Source organism: Heptranchias perlo, chromosome 3, assembly GCF_035084215.1.
Source record: "Heptranchias perlo isolate sHepPer1 chromosome 3, sHepPer1.hap1, whole genome shotgun sequence".
NCBI lineage: Eukaryota > Metazoa > Chordata > Chondrichthyes > Hexanchiformes > Hexanchidae > Heptranchias > Heptranchias perlo.
Window position 1 is genome coordinate 102,647,194 of NC_090327.1, and position 19,761 is coordinate 102,666,954.

The 19,761-nt window shown below is 43.9% G+C and overlaps 1 protein-coding gene across 1 annotated transcript in view; it reads left to right on the forward strand.

The window, feature by feature from the left end:
* itga9 (integrin, alpha 9) overlaps positions 1-19,761 on the forward strand; it is a 382,843-nt gene that overhangs the window by 207,772 nt on the left and 155,310 nt on the right. The window contains exon 16 of the mRNA XM_067981373.1: positions 19,483-19,635. Within this exon, the coding sequence (XP_067837474.1) occupies positions 19,483-19,635 (153 nt within the window). The remainder of the gene's footprint in view (positions 1-19,482; positions 19,636-19,761) is intronic.

The following is a 19,761-nucleotide window of genomic DNA, read 5'->3' on the forward strand; positions in this document are numbered from 1 at the left end:
CTTCAAAAGTAATTAATTGGCTGTGAGGCGCTTTGAGATCCTGAGAATGTGAAATGCATGATATAAATACTAGTTCATTCTTTCTCCCCTTTTTCTCTCTACTATACGGACGTGTACCTCCAACGGGTTCTGAATTTCCATTACTCTGTTCTTGCCTTTTCTTTCATAAATGAAGATGTAAGAATGCCCACCCATTCAATGTTTACTCTTACTTCGAGGAACAAGCCTGTATGAAGTATGCAGTAATAAAATGGGAGCAATCCTTTGCACAGTAAATAATGTGGGAGATCTGTTCTTATTGTATCTTATTTTACATGTGAATGCTTCTGCAAGTAAACAATTTGCTGCACTTGCCAGTTTGAATAATAATTTGTGAAGAAAGCATGAAGCAAACCCTGCTGTACCTTGGTTAAGCATTAGGGTTTTTCCACAAGTGTATTCCCATGAATTTCAAGCTGTTGTTGGATGTTCTGACTCTCAAGCACTTATAATCAAGGGCTCGAGCTAACACCTGATTGACATAATAGCCAGTAATTTATCAAAATTGTGGGTTTAACCTTGCTGTAATATTTTTAATAGGTGGTATTTTTTGTAGATGACTTATTCCTAACTCTGCCTAAAAGTTAAATTCAGAATTTTAAACACTAGTAGATTTCCTGTCAGTTTTTCATCAGATCTGGGTTAGGTGCAGATGCAGGTGGAAACTTGTTTGGGGATGCACTCTGCTGCATCCTTGCCCCCTCCCTCCTTCATTTCCCAGTAGATGGATCCAGCAGCTTAAATGTGCCCACCCATATGTAAGAAGTATGGCCTCCTCTATATTTCCCTACTCTTGTTGAACGCTAATTGCAGGGGCCGACTGGTAGGACCTGGGAGTTCACAAAATGGTGGAGGAGGCTTCATAGAAAGAATAGTCAGGTGTCCTGGTCAGGCCTTGTCACAAATTGGGACTGGACATGACCAAGAGCCTGACTCTGATATTGGCTCTTTAGGGAATTAGTGAGTAAATTTGGCCATGATTGGGATCCAATGATGAGACCAATTGTCGATATCCGGAACTGAGATCTTGGAAGCAGAACCTGGGTTCTTAGTTCTGAAACAACGGTGCACTAATTAGTTTTAGGCTTGGGGTGGTGGAGGTTCATGGATGTGTGGCCTGTCGCATAGGTGACACACAGTCATGTGTTCTGTTGAGGCGAAGAGTCAAGATCTGTTGAGTTTATCTTGTGGTACCAGTGATGCGGGGAATGAGGGGATCCGCTGGTTCTTAGTTTATAGCTTTGTTTTAGTCAACTCTATGCAATGATAAAGTCTCTTAAACACCACATGAGACAGCACATAGCCTAGATAGTATTTGCTCCAAGCCAAAGCATAACTGGGCTATTCTTTACATGTACCCAGAATTTTCTGAATATATTTCCTAATCCAACTGTGATTTGGAGTCATTTACCAGTTAGTATTTGATGTTGAAAATAGGTTGAATGACACTAACATAAATTGAACTGACTGTATGGACTCTGATCAAGCTTGAGAATCCAAATTTTTGAATCCAATATTTTGATGCTGTTTGAACAGAGATTTCAATCTCCTTCCTAGATTTACCATTTGAATAAATTAAACTTTGGCTGCATGACAGTAAAAATATTTTATTTGGGGGAATGGAAATTGGCCACCATCTAATATCTGAGTCTAATTATTTGGTTTCAATGACTGCATTTAAAAACCAAGTTGTCAAAGTATTTAGCACTGATTCTTTTCATGTGGTAATTAGTATCATCTCAGATTTCTGAATTTCAAAATGAATTTTAGAAAAATACAGCGGGGAGGCTGCTGGTTTGTTCTCCGTCTCAGTTCCATCCTGTTCAGCTCCTTCACAGGATTCCTAAAGTACTGTAGCAATAACAGAAAGAAAAAGCTTTGTACAAATATACCATGTCTCAATAGAACAAGTTCAAGAATCTGCAATGAAAATCAGAACTTCAGAAGGTTATTTTCCAAATGAAAATAATCCACACACAACGTAAAAATCAATCTTTTTATTTTTTTGGCCATACTTTTTGTTGCACTACTCACACTGTAGTAAAAAGGAAGATTTCCTCTCTGCCCTCCAAAAATTAGATTGTTGCTAAAGTGATTTTGCACATTTTTAAGTGGCAGCAAAAGACCTGCAAAGAATGGAAATGTTCTTGTGGGTAATTGAAACTCAACTCATTGGGTCATTGGAATCTGAATCTATTTTTGAAATATTAATTCTTTATTTTGTGTAGTTACAACCTTTGATGCTGTTCTCTTGTACTGGTTGAGCTGCCCATATGTTTAACCTGTACAGTTTCATCATGCTAAACACATTTATCGGCTGGTCTTGCGTTGTCCGCCCCATCTTCTTCCTCGCCATTGGAATCCTCATCAGATGAGGAGTCCTGATCAGGTTGTTTCTCCTGCACCTCTAGTCCTCGCTGCTGCGCCATGTTGTGCAGAACACAGCGTACCACGATTATTCTGGAGACCCTCGCTGGTGAGTACTGAAGGGCGCCTCCAGACCTGTCCAGGCACCTGAAGCACAACTTCAGCATGACGATGGCTTGTTCGGTGACACATCTGGTTGTCATATGGCTGGTGTTGTAGCACTCCTAGTTCTCATGGGTGGGGTCAGGTGTCATCAGCCAGGTTTGAGGGGGTATCCCTTGTCGCCCATCAGCTACCCCTTGAGGCTAGTTCCAGGTCTGAACATATTGGGGATGTTGGACTGCCGCATCATGAAAGCATCAAGGCAGCTTCCAGGAAATATGGCGCAGACCTGCATGAACCTTTTCTTGTGGTTGCACACCAGCTGAACATTGATGGAATTAAATCCCTTGCAGTTGATGAATGCTCCTGGTTGACCTGGTGGTGCTCAGATTGCCACGTGTGTGCAGTCAATCGCACCCTGTACCTTTAGGAAGCCAGGCAGAGACGCGGATCCCAGTGCCCACTCATTCTGGCCAGTGTCATCACAGGGGAAGCTTATATACCTCCCAGCCCTGGCAAACAATCCGTCAATCACCTGCCTTATGCGTTTATGTGCAGCCGACTGCGAGACACCCGCTATGTCTCTGGTAGCAGCCTGGAAGGAACCGGAGGCAGAGAAATTGAGGGTGGTGGTGACTTTCACAGCCACTGGTAACGCGTGGCCTTCAGGTCCAGGAGATAGCAGGTCTACTGATGTCTGCGACCACCTGATGTGACAATCTCAGTCTTCGGTAGCACTGGACTTCTGACAGGTCAAGGAAGCTGAGCCTCTGTGTGTAGACCCTGTTGGGTGGGTGGGGCCTTCTGTGAACTCATCCCCTCTGCTGCTCCCTTCTCTGCTGGCCACCTGCAGCTCCCTCCACAGCACGCCCTTGCTGCTTTTGATCCACATTATCCTCCACTTCCTCAGTGCAATTGAGAACTTCTCTGTCTGAACACCTGCAAACTCTCCAACTAAGCCTCTCACACCAAGTACTGTCATCAAACTGTGTCCCACAGGGAACTGAGAAAGCAGCTGTGAGCACTGAAGCTTTATTCAGATCGGGCTTCCTGACCTTTTACCACCCCGATAAAGTGCTGCGCCCTCTCGCCCCCCGTTTCCCTGGCGACTTTTGGGAAACCCGTGCAGCACCAGTTAATTTCAAATCGGGCTCCCAATTGTATTATAGGAGCCCGATTTAAATATGTTAATAAAAGTCCCGCCTCTTCATGGCAGGACACTAATAAAGATGGCGGTGGGCGCATGCACTGCATGTTGGGGTTGGGCTCTGCGAATTTCACATTTTAAGCCCCCCCCCCAACCCTCTCCCTCCCAGGGGGGTTAATATCGAGGCCTTAATTTTTTTTTCTTTGTGCTTTCAACAGACGTAATGTGCCCTCCTGTGCATTCACTGTGTGACCTGCTGTACGCAGGACTTTTAGTTATTTAGATAGATATTCTTGCCTTTTTTCCCCCATTTTACAGGATTAAAATCATTCATTTTGTTTTTCTCTTTAGCCTCCCAGCCTCGCCCTGTCCGTTTGGGAACCTTGGAAATAACTGGTCAGCTAATCAAATGGCAAAGAAGTAAAAAAAATCATGGTTGCAAGTAGATGGGGTGGCTGGTGGGTATGTTAACTTGTTGGCAGCCTCCCCTCACACCTCGTGAATAGCACTTCCAAATCAAGAAACTTATTTGCCGGCATGCTAACAATTAAAGCAGCGTAGTTTTGAAACCCACACAGAAACCCAACAAAGACTGATTGGAGGCTGCAGACAGTTCTGTGCTGGCCATGGCCTGACAGTGTGTTTCCAAAGGAAAATGCTGATGGCCTCAGCTTCCGTCTTAGGGTTATTGAGAGAATGGGGAGGTCAGTAGGCCTTTAGTCAAAAGTAGTGTTGTACTTGGAGGCCTTTTTTATTCTCTGATAATTGCACCATTGGTTCACAATTTGTAGCACTATAGGGGAATTTCTGGCTGCAACACAAGCCAGTCAGCACCATTGGATCTCTTACTTCTATGTTTATATTTGGACTGTTGGCACAAATTTCACATCCTAGGGATTTTTAGTTCAGTACTGAACAACTGGAGGAAGGGTTGAAATACCATGGAGACTCAGGTAAAACATTGAAAGGCTGGGAGGTTAGGAATAAAACCTTAATTTTGACAGAACGGTGACAACCTAATACCTGTGGGAGGGTCATTATCCAGTTTCAAGCATTGTTATGTATCTAGCAAATGAAAATAAATGTGATTGTATTTGCCCTGTAGGTGCCCATGTCACCTTCCCCACCCACTATCACAATATGAACTCCTTCAATTCTCAGCCATCAATCTCTCCAAATCGGTCATGAGTATAATACCTCAATCAAACGACAGGAAGTGTGCTTCTGTGTGGCATGACTGGTCCTGGGATTAGATACTGTTTCGACGTAATGGATATCCTGCCTGAGAACTCGTCACAAAGTGACGGCAAATATTCTGAATCCTCTGAGTTTGGAGTCCGTTGTTCCACCACTAAAGCTACCTGGTCTCTAAAGTACACATCACCTTTTACAATGTACTGCTTCAGTTCAGTTCAGTCCAAGGTTTGTTCATTTTTATAGACTAGCAGAATCTGACGAGTGCGATATCCTGAAGGCTGCACCAGTGGCTAATGGATTCCTGTAGTGAGCCACCCGTCTTAGACTATTTAAAATCATCAAATTATTTCCGATCAGTGAATAATCTTTTTGCTGCACATACATAACAGATCTGATAATTCACAGTTAAAGCTATTCAGTTATCGAGAGTGAATACAATAGACGTGTGGATCAGGAATTTGTATTTAATGAGCATTTTATATTATATGGAGCTGCTTCTAATTGAAGTTGTTCTATGTATCTTGGCTCCCATTGTAGTGAGATCTGCCCATTTATACTGTGGGCTAGATTCACTCCACCAGTAGCAACACAAATGCAATTTGCGCAGTGGTTTCAAAGCCACTATTGTGATTCTCACTTCTGGATGCTGGACTTTCCCTGCTGGCTTAGAAGGCCTGTATAGGCCAGCAAAGTGAAACTGCATTGCTGGCCTGTGCAGGCAAGCCCGTGTGCTCAGCCTCTGCTACCTCCAGCAGTGCCAAGGGGTGCCTTGTTCCCACTGCATTGTTTATGCTGCAGTTGGGTGTTGTCGCTGGAAACAAAGGGGTGTGATGTAAACGCAGCAGATGTATTACGCTTGGTTCATTCCTGTCCATTAGGGGTTACAATGAAAAGGAAACGATTAGGGATTTTTAGACTCTATTCATCAGTTAATTCTTTAAATGGAGTTAACTATAGGAAAAAGCTATCATCACAGTTACATGGGAGTAGATTTTGAACTTACCACCTGGGCATAAATCTGACTGCCAATAGTTGAAATAATTGGAAATGAAAATTGGGAGGATTCTGTAATGGGTGGTTGATCTGCATCGCCAGTTGATGCCAAGGCGGCAAGTTTAAAAACTCCGCCATGATGTCTTGGGCAGACCCCTCTCCAGGAAAGCCAAGGGAAGCCACTTCCAAACTGCTACCTTGGTCTTCTGGCAGTCATGCTACCTTTACTGTTATTGTGATATGGCTTTCACATATATTTTAGCTGACGAGCATGAAATAAATCAGTGGCGGACTTGACCAGTGAGATGGTAATGTTGTGTCACCAGTAGCATTGTTGTGCACAAAGTTGGTAACATAACATGGAACCATAACCATAGATGTTTACAGTGCAGGTAGAGGTCATTCGGCCCATCTTGTCTGTGCTGGGGCAATGCAAAACTAATTCCGCGCTCCTGCTCTCTCCCTGTAGCACTGTAGCTTCAAATGTTTATCTACTCTTCTCTTAAAGGATGCAATGGTCTGTGCCTCAATCACTCCCTTTGACAAAGTATTCCCTGCCCGAACAACTCTCTGTCTAATGAAAAGTCTCCTTACCTTTCTCCTCACTCTATTAGTGACAATTTTAAATTGATGACTCCTCGTCGCTGACACCCCAACCAAAGGAAAAGTCTTTCCCTTTTCACCCTAGCAAAACTCTACATATTTTTTAAAAATCTATTATGCAAGTTATTCTGTGAGTTTACCCTTTAAAACAGAGGAAGCAGAGGCCTTACAGTGACATGGAGGGTGCGACATTTCCTCCAGCAGCAGTTAGCTCATGCCTCCTGTGTGTTATTGACCTGGCCAAAGACGTCATGTAGTTGATTTGCCCAGGTGTTTCTGTGGAAATACAGTCTGTTGTCATAGATTGATCATTAGCCATAAATCATCACTGGGAGTTTCCTGAGTTCTCAATGATTTCCTTCCTTCCTATAGTTTGTAGATCAGCAGGGCATGGTTCCATTAAAACATTAGTCCCTTGCTTATAGAAAGTTGATTCATCTCACAGTTTGTAATTGCAAATAGCAACATTTATTTCACAGTAAAATTATATTTGATCTGTTTGTGACAGAATGCTGCTCTTCACCCTCTGAAAGTGCTAGTATATGTGGTGTTAGAACTGTGAGTGCAATGATATATCACCCCAGCTCCCTGGACACTGGCAAAGAAAATTAATTGCCATGGTCATTAGTTTAATCAAGTCTAGACAGCAGGGACCAACAAACGGTGCAGCAGCTCAACCCAATTCGATCAAAACTCTGCTAAGACCATTGATCCGTGGCCTGGCCTGGCCTGATGAATGTCGTGCACTCTTCTGCAGCTCAGCAGCAAAGTGAAAACCTGGAGTAATAGATTACCATAAAATCTGGTGTATATGTCACCCCCACATTTTATATAAAAGGAATCTTTGTACCAATATATGTCACTCTGATTTATTTGGGGGTCACAACTTGAGGGGCTTTGGATTATCGGGTAAGTTCTGCTTCTTCTGGTAAAAGTGTTGCTTGATGGAAGTGTGAAATGGAATATTGAGTGCAGAGGTCAGCAGGCCCGATTTGAAGGAGCTTACAATTTTTTGGAGAATTGGAACTACAGTGTTGTATCCCTTTCTCTGATCTATGCCTCCTCCGATTACTGCTCCTGCTAGGAGTTCGGGATTGGAGGATTTGTCCTGTGGTCTTTTACTCACCTCTCATCATCTTTTTCTCTCTTCTCAGCCTACCTAGACGTGGAATTTTTTTTCTTCATAGAAAATAAGAGAAAGGGAGGGTATTCTATGGAGTCGGTGTTGTTGCAGCATTCATGGACCTAGTGAAAGATCTCTATTAAAAGTATGGGGTATAATTTTAACAGAGAGCTATCACTGTGATTATCACCATCAATATCGCTATCACTGTTGATATCACTATTACTATCGGTATCATTATCCGTCACCATCGTTACTACTATTACTAATGCTATCCTTGTCACTATCGTTATCACTGTCATAATCATCTCTATCACTTTTGCTAGAGCTATCACTATTGCAGTAGTTATCATGAATGCTACCTCTATTGCTATTGCTATTAATATCACTATTGCGATCACTTGCTAATGTTATCACTTATTATTGCTATCGTTTTTACTCTCACTATCACTATCGCTATTGCTGTCGCTAGGATGCAGGAGACTATGATCTATCTTATGGGTTTCATGTTGAATGCAGGATAGTTGGTTGGGCTGATGAAGGGCTACTTTAAACAACCACTGATTTTATTACCAGTGAAGAGAATGGTCGGGGGAGTTGGTGGTTGGTTCCTACGGTAATTGCATCTGTAAGAGTGCAGTGGTATTTTTGCAGACCAATGATGTGTGTCTTGATAAATTGTGCCATTTTGACATATGTTTGGCAAGCAGAGAAAAAGATTTGCCAAACACTTTTGTCCTTAAATGACAACAGTGCTCTTTTAAAGTCAACTATTAAGGTTTCAGAAAAAGAGTTTGGGATCAGTTAAGCCCATTATGTTTGCCTAGACTGATTGATTTTTACCGTGATCAGAAGTGGATTTATACAACCATTCTCACTAATGTATCAAGGTGAGGGTAAATGTTCAGAATATTTGCTCCCATTGTGGAGCACTTATCATTAGATTGCAGGGGCACTCCCCCTGATTTCCTGATGTGTCCTAGGAACTCGCGTTCAGGCAATTTACCCTCCGTTTAATGTTAAAATTATCTTATATGACGTAAGTGCCACAAAAATCAACTGGCACCTTTTAAGGGACATTTAAACCAATTTTGATTTATGGAGAATCCCCCCTCCCCAATTTCTCCAATCCTCTCCTGACTGGTTGAAGTTCTTCTGCAGTGTTGGCAGCCCTCCAGTCCCTCATTAGCTTGGCCATTCTTCCTGTCTGAGTGGAAGTTAGTGAACTATTGGCAGCTATTCAACTATGGGGGTATCACAGCCAAACGCAGTCGAGTCCTTAATTGATGTGCAGGCATGGACTCTTTCCAGCTGACACCACAGGACAGAGTTCAGGAACTTTCAATTGTTTTCTTTTATCCTTCCTAGGTTGGGGACACCAAGGATGGTTGAGGGCACCCATCACCACCCTGTCAACCAACTCCACACAGACCTGTGATTATTTTTTCTTGGGATGTGGGGAACGCTGGCATGGCTATATTTTATCTCCCATCTCTAATTGCCCTGAGAAAGTGATGGTGGGCCTTCTCTTTGAATGCCACAGTCCTTGCGATGATGTCATTCAGACCCAGATGTGATCTTTACTCAGGATTGCACAAGTTGCCCACAGGGCTGGACCTGCCAGTGAAACCCTGGGCAAGCAGGATCGAGGCCAGAAGAGGCCTAGGTAAAATTGAATTTTGAATTATTTGAAGGAGCTCCTCCAGGCCCCACAAGGAAATCCTGAGGCTCTCCTGCCCAGAGCTTTTATCCTCCTCCCCAACTGAGAATGCCTCTGACAGCCCCTTCCCCCCGCCTCACCATTTACCTGATGCGGGTCCCCAGCGACAGTCTCCTGCCACCTGAAATCCTGCTTCCGCCCACTGGATGGGTAGTGATTCCTGCCGAGTTCGGGCAGGAGCCCATCCTCCTACATGGTAATGAGGCCCGGGAGTTAAAATGGCCCAGGCCTCACGCCGGCACTGTCGGGTACTTCCTGCCCATCCCATCCCCCACACGCCATACCTACTCCCTGAGTTTAAAATCTGCAAATGATAAAAGATGCATTAGCAATAGGTAGTGTTGTATCTCACCACTGTGCCAGTTACTTGTGTATATAATTCAATAGTAAGAGTGTATGAGAGCATTTTACTTACAAGGTTTTTGTTGGAAAAGGAGTTAAATGTCCTCTTTTACAGTCATCAAGTTGAGGGATGTTAATGCTGGGATTTCAGGCATCCAGTGTCAGCATTAAGCACTCCCAGAGTAAAGCTCCTTCAATTTTGCATAAAAGATGACTGGATCACATCTGCAATTGCTGGCCATTGTCTCTGTGAACATGTTTGGAATCACAGTCAGCTACAGATAAGCGCAGTCCCAGTCCAAGCATCATTATGATCCAGTCCTGGAATTCTTACTCACCAAACCAATCACCCCTCACAGTGCAGAGCTGATCCAGACAGCTCAAAATTCTGACAGAACCATAAAGTATACCCTCCTCATGTTCTTAATGCTCAATGCACCAAATATAGCCAGAGACAGAACCAGCTAAGTGACTTGAATCTAGACACCATAGGTAAAGAATAAGCTTTTGTCAAGTGTTTTCTTTTGCGTGTGTTCAGCATCCATTGTTGACTAAATGATGAAATAGTCTGTGGTACCGGGGCTGCCAATTGGCTATTTTATATCTGCAGTTTTCAGAACTTCTGATCCAAGCATAACATTTCCTGGCAAAACAGTTAAATGTTTATCAGGATTCAGCAGTAATCAATAACACCTGCCTTTAATGTACTTACAAAATTCAAATGGGTTTTTAAACTTTGCACACGACAAGACACACTGACTGTAACTGCTGCAGCTGCAAGTCACTGTCTTTTAATATGATCTATAAAAATTCAGGCAGAGATGTAAGTTATAAAATGAACAAAGTCTGGGGCATATTACTAGGGTCGTTAAGTAGAACATATTTTCCCACTCTCTGTGGGATCGAATTGGGACACTGTGGCCCTGACATTCCTCAGATATCCATCCCAGCACTTACACCAAGATTGAGCCTGATGGTGCCCAGCAATGCTGACCCCATGGAGTTTGCGGGGTCAGTGGAAGGGATTAGCATCGGTCAGGTGGGTGCAAGCACCCCTTTGGGTACTTATCTGGTGCCCGCTCGCCCATGCCTGCCGGATACTCCAGCATCCACCCACCCATGATGAGGGAGCAGTCCAGGCTCCCCGACCCAGCAATGATCCTATCAGACCCCTGAGCTATGGGGCACATTTGTGCAATTTTTCCTTGTTGGTCGCTCAGGCCTCTCGCCTGGCCTGGACCCCACTGGTGGGATCCACATTCACCACCATGGAGGCCGGTACATCTCCACTCACTCAGCATACCAGCCGCCACTACAATGACAGGTCCTGACCGAGGCTCTGGAGTGCAGACTCCAGAGAGTCCCCACCCCGTGTCCATCATTTGCCATGTAAAGAGTGGGCAGAGATTCAGCCTCTAACAAGGCACTTGGGAAACTGCTAGAATTGGCGGACAATTGGTGGAACCGGGCCTCCGCCATTTTCCTGGGGGTTTTGCTGGTCTCCTGCCAGAATTATTTTGGGGGGCCCAAAGAATTTCAGAGCCTGTCTCTCGAATGATATTTGCAGCTCACAGTTCAGCTGTCAAATTGCCCAATAGTTCAGAACAGGTGTGTTTGGAATGTCCTCTTTTAACATTTAGTCTGTCATGAAAATGGTGTCAGGCCTAGAGTTCGATCTATCTGATCTGTTTAACCAAACTATTTAAGTTTTTATTTACAGTAGCACCCAGCTCCTTTCATCTGCATAGGATGGTAAATGTTAGGAATGCCCACTCCCAGCATTGCCCACTGGGAGTGGGTATTGTCAAATCGTGGGCGCACTGCTTATGGTGTTCTATTCGTTAATGGACAGAAAATCATGGGGAGCATGCCTGCAGTTTCCCGATATGTGCTCCAACCTGGGCTGATGCATTGATAACATTTACCTTCTAATATATTGGAACATTATTTTGTGAGGTTTACCAATGCTATTCTTAAAGGCAAGTGTGTCGAGGAAGGAGAGAATGGCCCTTTGGTAAACATGGTTGAAGTTAATTACTCAATGATGCAGAGATGATTTGAACTTTTATTTAGAGAATGAGTACGACAAAAAGCTGGCTCAGGAAGTCAGATGATCATTAAGAACAATAACCTGCGAACATGTATTAAACTTAGCAAGGAAACGAGAGCCCTCCAGAAGTGTGTTTGTCTTTCCAGGGGCTTGGGGCAGTCTACTTTTGATGTACTGATGTTTCTCTAATGAGAAACATTGGTTTGTAAAGAAGTGCAAGTCCCTAATGTTGATTTCCTGCATACTAAGTATGCATTAGCAATAGCTAGTGCTGTATCATGCCACTGTGCCAATGACTTGTGTATATAATTCAATAGTAACAGTGTATGAGAGGATTTTACTTATAAGGTTTATGACTGTTTTATGGGAAAAGGAGTTAAATGCCTTTTTGTTATAGTCATTAAGTTGAGGGAAATTAGTGCTGGGGAATGGGACACTTTCCATTTCAGGCACCCAGTGTCAGCATCAAACACTCCCAGGGTAAAGCTCCTTCCACTTTGCTCTGCTCCAACAAGAAAAGTGTAGGAGAGATCCTGAATTGTACCACAGCAAAACAGTATATAGTGACACATGGATAGGAGACCCTTGCCACTCACACTGAAATATCAGGATTAATCATAAGCACAGGTTGCAGATCTTCTCTATTCCAGTCAGCTCACCAGTTGGCCATGCAGTCACCCACCTCTGCTGTTTCTTCAACTAGGGAATCACATAGTAATTAATAGCTAATGTGCAGAAGTTCACACCACACAAGGAGAAAGTGCATTAAACACATACCCCAAATCCACAGAAACACTAAAGAAAATGCATTCACTTCTACCATATCTTGCAGGCTATGTTTCTTTCACTGTGTAGAAACAAAAGTGACAGTTGTCTAAAAGGCAAACAAAATGTCTGTTGCCCACTATTATTATCCAGAAGGGTCGTTTGCCACTAAAATTCAGGGAAGCAGTGACTTTTACTGTCATTGCTGATGCGTTACAGGTGCCTGACCGTAATGCACCACCAGTGGCGGTGAAAGTCGCTGCTTCCCTAAATTTTAATGGCAAATGATCCTTCCAGGCAGCCATAGTGACCAATAGCCACTATAGGTGAGATAGCTGAGTCACAACAATAGTGATGCCACTGATTGCGAGTGATATTGTGTGCATTACCTTCTGTCTGTGCACTAAACTAGCTTGTATTGTGGCAGACATGGGTAAAAGTATACACATTAGTGTCCTGGCACAGAGATTTGCTTGATGGGAGGGCTGATGGGATAATCAGGCAGAGAGATCAGTGTGCTCGATTTGCTGCTCTCACTAATTTCTGGCTATTATTTTTAATTACTGTAACATTGGGGTTGCCGCCCTACTGTCGAGTGAGGTTCCGCACTGAGAGCGCGAGCTTATAAACTTTATCCTATATCACTGGATCTGGCTATTCCAGACGAAGCCAGTTTTAAAAATCAACCATTCACAGCTCAATTATAAAGTTACCATCATAAAGTAGGTATTAAATGAGCTTTACCTATGGAAGCCTTCATTTTAGCCAAAGTCAAACTAAATGACAAGGGAATGCAGACGCGTAGGGATATGGAGAGATTGGGATATAGAGAAATGGGGATGCAGAATATTGGGATATGTAGATGAGAGATTTAGAGTTAAGCTTGATGTCTCCTGGTTGTTAATGCAATTTTACACAATCATTTATTTTTTAAACAGCATGATTACTAAGTACAGTCCATACTTCAAGTTAAATCGGTCTGTCATAGAAAGCTGCTTTTATTTAGGCATTAACTTGGGATTTTGAACTTTACTCTCCTAATTTAGTTAGTGTCAGATCTAGTGAGCTAATAACTTTTGATATAATTTAATTTAAAATAATTATGCAGAACTACCCATTGAATGAATGAAGGCGACAGGAGCTATTCAGGGGATCAATCTGATCATGGGAAGCTCTGGGGAGGGACTCCAATGAAGCTGCAATCTGATATAACACTGGGTTTTTCACACTCATTTGGAATACAGCCTGTTTATCAGTTTAATTATCATTGAAACTTAACACATAAGCAGATTGTGGTGCGGAGATACAGCGATATGAGAATACTGGAGTATGGAGATAGAGGGATGAAAGATATAAGGATACTGGGAAGAGAGGTATAAAGATCCAGGACGAGAGCTAAAGAGATAGTTTAACTTGATGTCACTTGGTTGTTAGTACAGTTTAACACAGTACTTTCCCATCGCATTAAGCAATGTGGTTATTTATCTATCCCAGGGTTGTATGAGGATGCATGTTGGCGTCTATTGGATATGAAACATGTCCTTTAAGTGTTGCAAATGTGTTGGTTTAGCTGCAAATCTGCAGCAGTGCAGCTTTAAACAGGTGGCAGTGCAACATATAAACGGCCTGTGTCAGTCTATAAACAGATTCCGAGACTTGCAGAACAGAGTATTAAGAACTGTCTTTGTGTCTTGTTTGTTGTCATGTTGGGTTTCATAATTTGATAAATACCATATTTTTTTTATGAAGTTGGTATAACATGGGTATCCTATTGTTAAATTCAAAAACAAACAGGTGATACACTTACCAGTTCATTGTTATTAAAAGTGTGGACATTGAGTGGGACTAATATTTTCTGATGAAGATCTCTTATCTCACATTGAGCCATGCCAAAATAAGCCGTATCCTACTTTTAAATGTCACATTGACATAATAAGTAAACTTGTCAGCTGTGGCTCAGTGGTAGCACTCTTGCCTCTGAGTCAGAATGTCATGGGTTCATGTCCCACTCCAGAGACTTGAGCACATAATCCAGGCTGGACTGAGGGAGTGCTGCACTGTTTCTTTCATTCGTTCATGGGATGTGGGCGTCGCTGGCAAGGCCAGCATTTATTGCCCATTCCTAATTGCCCTTGTGAAGGTGGTAGTGAGCCGCCACCTTGAACCGCTGCAGTCCGTGTGGTGAAGGTTCTCCCCCGGTGCTGTTAGGAAGGGAGTTCCAGGATTTTGACCCAACGACGATGAAGGAACGGCGATATATTTCCAAGTCGGGATGGTGTGTGACTTGGAGGGGAACGTGCAGGTGGTGTTGTTCCCATGTACCTGCTGCTCTTGTCCTTCTAGGTGGTAGAGGTCGTGGGTTTGGGAGGTGCTGTCGAAGAAGCCTTGGCGAGTTGCTGCAGTGCATCCTGTGGATGGTACACACTGCAGCCACTGTGCACCGGTGGTGAAGGGAGTGAATGTTTAGGGTGGTGGATGGGGTGCCAATCAAGCGGGCTGCTTTGTCCTGGATGGTGTTGAGCTTCTTGAGTGTTGTTGGAGCTGCACTCATCCAGGCAAGAGGAGAGTATTCCATCACACTCCTGACTTGTGCCTTGTAGATGGTGGAAAGGCTTTGGGGAGTCAGGAGGTGAGTCACTCGCCGCAGAATACCCAGCCTCTGACCTGCTCTTGTAGCCACAGTATTTATATGGCTGGTCCAGTTAAGTTTCTGGTCAATGGTGACCCCCAGGATTTTGAAGGTGGGGGTTTCGGTGATGGTAATGCCGTTGAATGTCAAGGGGAGGTGGTTAGACTCTCTCTTGTTGGAGATGGTCATTGCCTGGCACTTGTCTGGCGCGAATGTTACTTGCCGCTTATCAGTCCAAGCCTGGATGTTGTCCAGGTGTTGCTGCATGCGGGCTCGGACTGCTTCATTATTTGAGGGGTTCGAATGGAACTGAACACTGTGCAATCATCAGCGAACATCCCCATTTCTGACCTTATGATGGAGGGAAGGTCATTGATGAAGCAGCTGAAGATGGTTGGGCCTGGGACACTGCCCTGAGGAACTCCTGCAGCAATGTCCTGGGGCTGAGATGATTGGCCTCCAACAATCACTACCATCTTCCTTTATGCTAGGTATAACTCCAGCCACTGGAGAGTTTTCCTCCTGATTCCCATTGACTTCAATTTTCCTAGGGCTCCTTGGTGCCACACTCGGTCAAATGCTTCCTTGATGTCAAGGGCCGTCACTCTCATCTCACCTCTGGAATTCAGCTCTTTTGTCCGTGTTTGGACCAAGGCTGTAATGAGGTCTGGAGCCGAGTGGTCCTGGCAGAACCCAAACTGAGCATTGGTGAGCATGTTATTGGTGATAGCACTGTCGACGACACCTTCCATCGCTTTGCTGATGATTGAGAGTAGACTGATGAGGCGGTAATTGGCAGGATTGGATTTGTCCTGCATTTTGTGGACAGGACATACCTGGGCAATTTTCCACATTGTCGGGTAGATGCCAGTGTTGTAGCTGTACTGGAACAGCTTGGCGAGAGGCGCAGCTAGTTCTGGAGCACAAGTCTTCAGCACTACAGTCGGGATGTTGTCGGGGCCCATAGCCTTTGCTCTATCCAGTGCACTCAGCCGTTTCTTGATATCGTGTGGAGTGAATCGAATTGGCTGAAGACTGGCTTCCATGATGGTGGGGATATCGGGAGGAGGCCGAGATGTATTATCCACTCGGCACTTCTGGCTGAAGTTGGTTGCAAATGCTTCAACCTTGTCTTTTGCACTCACGTGCTGGACTCCGCTATCATTGAGGATGGGGATGTTTTTGGAGCCTCCTACTCCTGTTAGTTCTTTAATTGTCCACCACCATTCACGACTGGATGTGGCAGGACTGCAGAGCTTTGATCTGATCCGTTGGTTGTGGAATCGCTTAGCTCTGTCTATAGCAGGTTGCTTCCGCTGTTTAGCATGCATGTCGTCCTGAGTTGCAGCTTCACCAGGTTGGCACCTAATTTTTCGGTACGTCTGGTGCTGCTCCTGGCATGCTCTTCTGCACTCCTCATTGAACCAGGGTTGATCCCCTGGCTTGTTGGTAATGGTAGAGTATGCCAGACCATGAGGTTACAGATTGTGCTGGAATACAATTCTGCTGCTGCTGATGGCCCACAGCGCCTCATGGATACCCAGTTTTGAGCTGCTAGGTCTGTTCTGAATCTGTCCCATTTAGCACAGTCGTAGTGCCACACAACACATTGGATGGTGTCCTCAGTGCGAAGACGGGACTTTGTCTCCACGAGGACTGTGCGGTGGTCACTCCTACCAATACTGTCATGGACAGATGCATTTGCGACAGGTAGATTGGTGAGGACGAGGTCATGTAAGTTTTTCCCTCGTGTTGGTTCGCTCACCATCTGCCGCTGGCCCAGTCTGGCAGCTGTGTCCTTCAGGACTCGGCCAGCTCGGTCAGTAGTGGTGCTACCGAGCCACTCTTGGTGATGGACATTGAAGTTGGATGTGCCATCTTTCGGATGAGATGTTAAACTGAGGCCCCTGTCTGCCTTCTCAGGTGTACATAAAAGATCCCATGGTACAATTTTGAAGAAGAATAGGAGAGGTCTCCCCAGTGTCCTGGTAAATATTTATCCCTCAACCAACATAAATAAAACAGATTATCAGGGAGTTTGCGGTGTGCAAACTGGTTGCTGCGTTTCCTACATTACAACAGTGACTACACTTCAAAAGTACTACATTAGCTGTAAAGCGCTTTGGGACGTCCTGAGGTTGTGAACGATGCCATGTAAATGCAAATTATTTTTCTCTTTTCAGAACATCCCGAGTACAACACTGTATAAAACAATGACATTGTCTTGGCCCATTTCTAAAATCTTTTTAAAGCGCTTTCCATGTGATTTATTTTGTCAGTAGCTATATCTTGCAAAACAACTGTTTCGGTGACTGTGCCAGAACTAACAAAAGAGGCTTCCTTTAGTGTATTGGTGGAGCAAAGACACTTTATTATGGGGGATGCCAGGTTGAAGATGATGTATGTTCCTGATTAAAGACACTCCCTTACTCTGGAGTGCACCAGACAACCCGAGGTTAAATGGAAATCCATTTACATAAGCCAACTCTGGTCTAGGAGGAACGGCAAGGCCATTTTGTTTGATGGGGGGCCAGCTGAACTGGGACAGCTTTTAACTTGCTCCCAGGGTAGAAGGAGATAAACAGGTTGGTGGCCATGTTAATTCACTACCAGAATTTTGCGTATGGAGCTCACCAATGCCTATGTTGATGGGAATTCTTCTCTGGATTTGGAAAATTTAGAATAAATGAAACCCACCAAAAGGATGGATTTTGTTTATTTATAACTCAATTTACCAATTGCTGCATGGAACACAAGTGCTCTGAGTACCCTGTGGAATGTGACTGGTGGAAAATATCAGCTGCAATGTGAGATTGACATTCTTAAGCTTCACTTTTAGGTGGTCAGGGAGAAATTTTATGGAGCTTCATCTTAGAAGTGTTGCCTTTGTTTCGTAACATCCCTCAGCAAATAGCTAAATGAGGTAGAACCAATGGTACGGGCACTCTATATTAGATCTGCATAAAGGAAGGGCTTAATAGGCCCTATTGTTTATTCATTCCATTGTTTCTCTGTTCTGACATATGTAACTGTGACAAAGATGGGTGCGGAGAAACGGGATACCTAACACTGGTTATATGCAGATAGTCTCTGTACTGCAGTACTCTGATAATGCGAGGAAATGGTGGAGCAGATTTACCTGTTCCTGCACCTGGGTGTATTGAATCACCTGGACACAGAACATAGCAGGCGGGTGTCTGATCCTCCTCCACCTGATGTTTCTCCACATGCTGCATTCCAGGTGATTCTTTACACCCAGATGCAGGAACAGGAAGAATCTAAACCAAACATTAGTGCCAAGGGTTTACTTCTGTAACTGTTGATAAATAGAGATGCACAGTTCAGTTTTGTCACTTTAAAGTTTATTTTAACATGAAACAGAAATACAGTGAGATGTTAAGTGAACTTAAAATAAATCTTAAGCATTTCCCGGTCAGCATTTGATAAAGCATTTGTCTCACCTTCCTGCAGCTGAGAATTTTGCTTGCCTTCTGAGCCTTTGGCCCTGTTCATATTGATATTGCCCCTTTCACTGCGTATCAAGGAAACTCTGCTGATGTCTGATCTTTTGGATTCACTTCAGAGCAGCTTTGCAGTGCGGGGCTGGATGCCGAAGCTGTACACGAGCTGTTTGCTGAGTAGACCGTGCAGCTGGCTGACTGTCAAATCTGTATACTCTGGGTTGGCCATCTCAAGTCTGCTGCCGTCAAGCTTTCTGTTGACATGGCAGCAAAGGCAGCAGTTGTGGAAAATCCTGCTGCTGCTGAAGGAGCTTGTGCCCGTTATGGGGCGGGGAGAAGGAAGACAATGAAGTATCAAAGTAACGAGACAAAACCTATTGTCCTCCAGGCTATGTCTGGGCCATGTGTTTAGCAGTTCACATCTGCGCTCTCCCTCTGTTGCTGTTTATTAACCCTGCTTGTGGCATCTGGGTGGCGACTAAATATCATATTTAGATACAGAGTAGGGTGCAGAGGTACATGGAGGGATGAGAGTTTGTATTCTTGACTTCATTGATGTGGAGAGGTCTTTTCAGGATTTTTCAATCCATTATGCTGAGATCATCATCAGCTGGTGTAATCAGAGCAATTGCATCATTGATGGCCATTCAGCTGAAAAATATACAGGCAAGATGGATGAAACATCCTAGAAGAGGGTTAAGCCTTTTCTTACAGCACTGAAAGCTATACCTATAGTCCCAAAGACTTCTTTAATTTCTGCCTTCTATTGGCTGTAAGGCCCCATTAGTTTCTGATGAGTAAGTGCTGTTTTGTCACACAATAAGAACACCTTAGTAATTGTTGATCTGCAAGTATTCTCCAACTGTTGCAGATAACCCTGTAGGAGTTTCCTGTTATGCTTTGTTGCAAAGTTTCTTAAGACAACCCTTTGCTTCTTTCTACAGCGGGAAGTGAAGGACGTGATAACACCAATTGTCTTTGAAGTGACATACAACTTGGGCAAGCACATAATTGGTGGGAAGTCTGAGAAGGAGTTTCCAGCTTTAAAACCAATCCTGCGCTGGAGGAAGGGACATAAGCTGGCTCAGCGAAACCAGGTGAAACTTAGATCAGAATATTGAAGTACAACAAATGCCGCATTTCATGTTTTTTCTTACATTTATTACCATAGTTTTCCAATATGAAATGCAAGTTCTAAGTAGACTCACACCATGGTCAGCAAC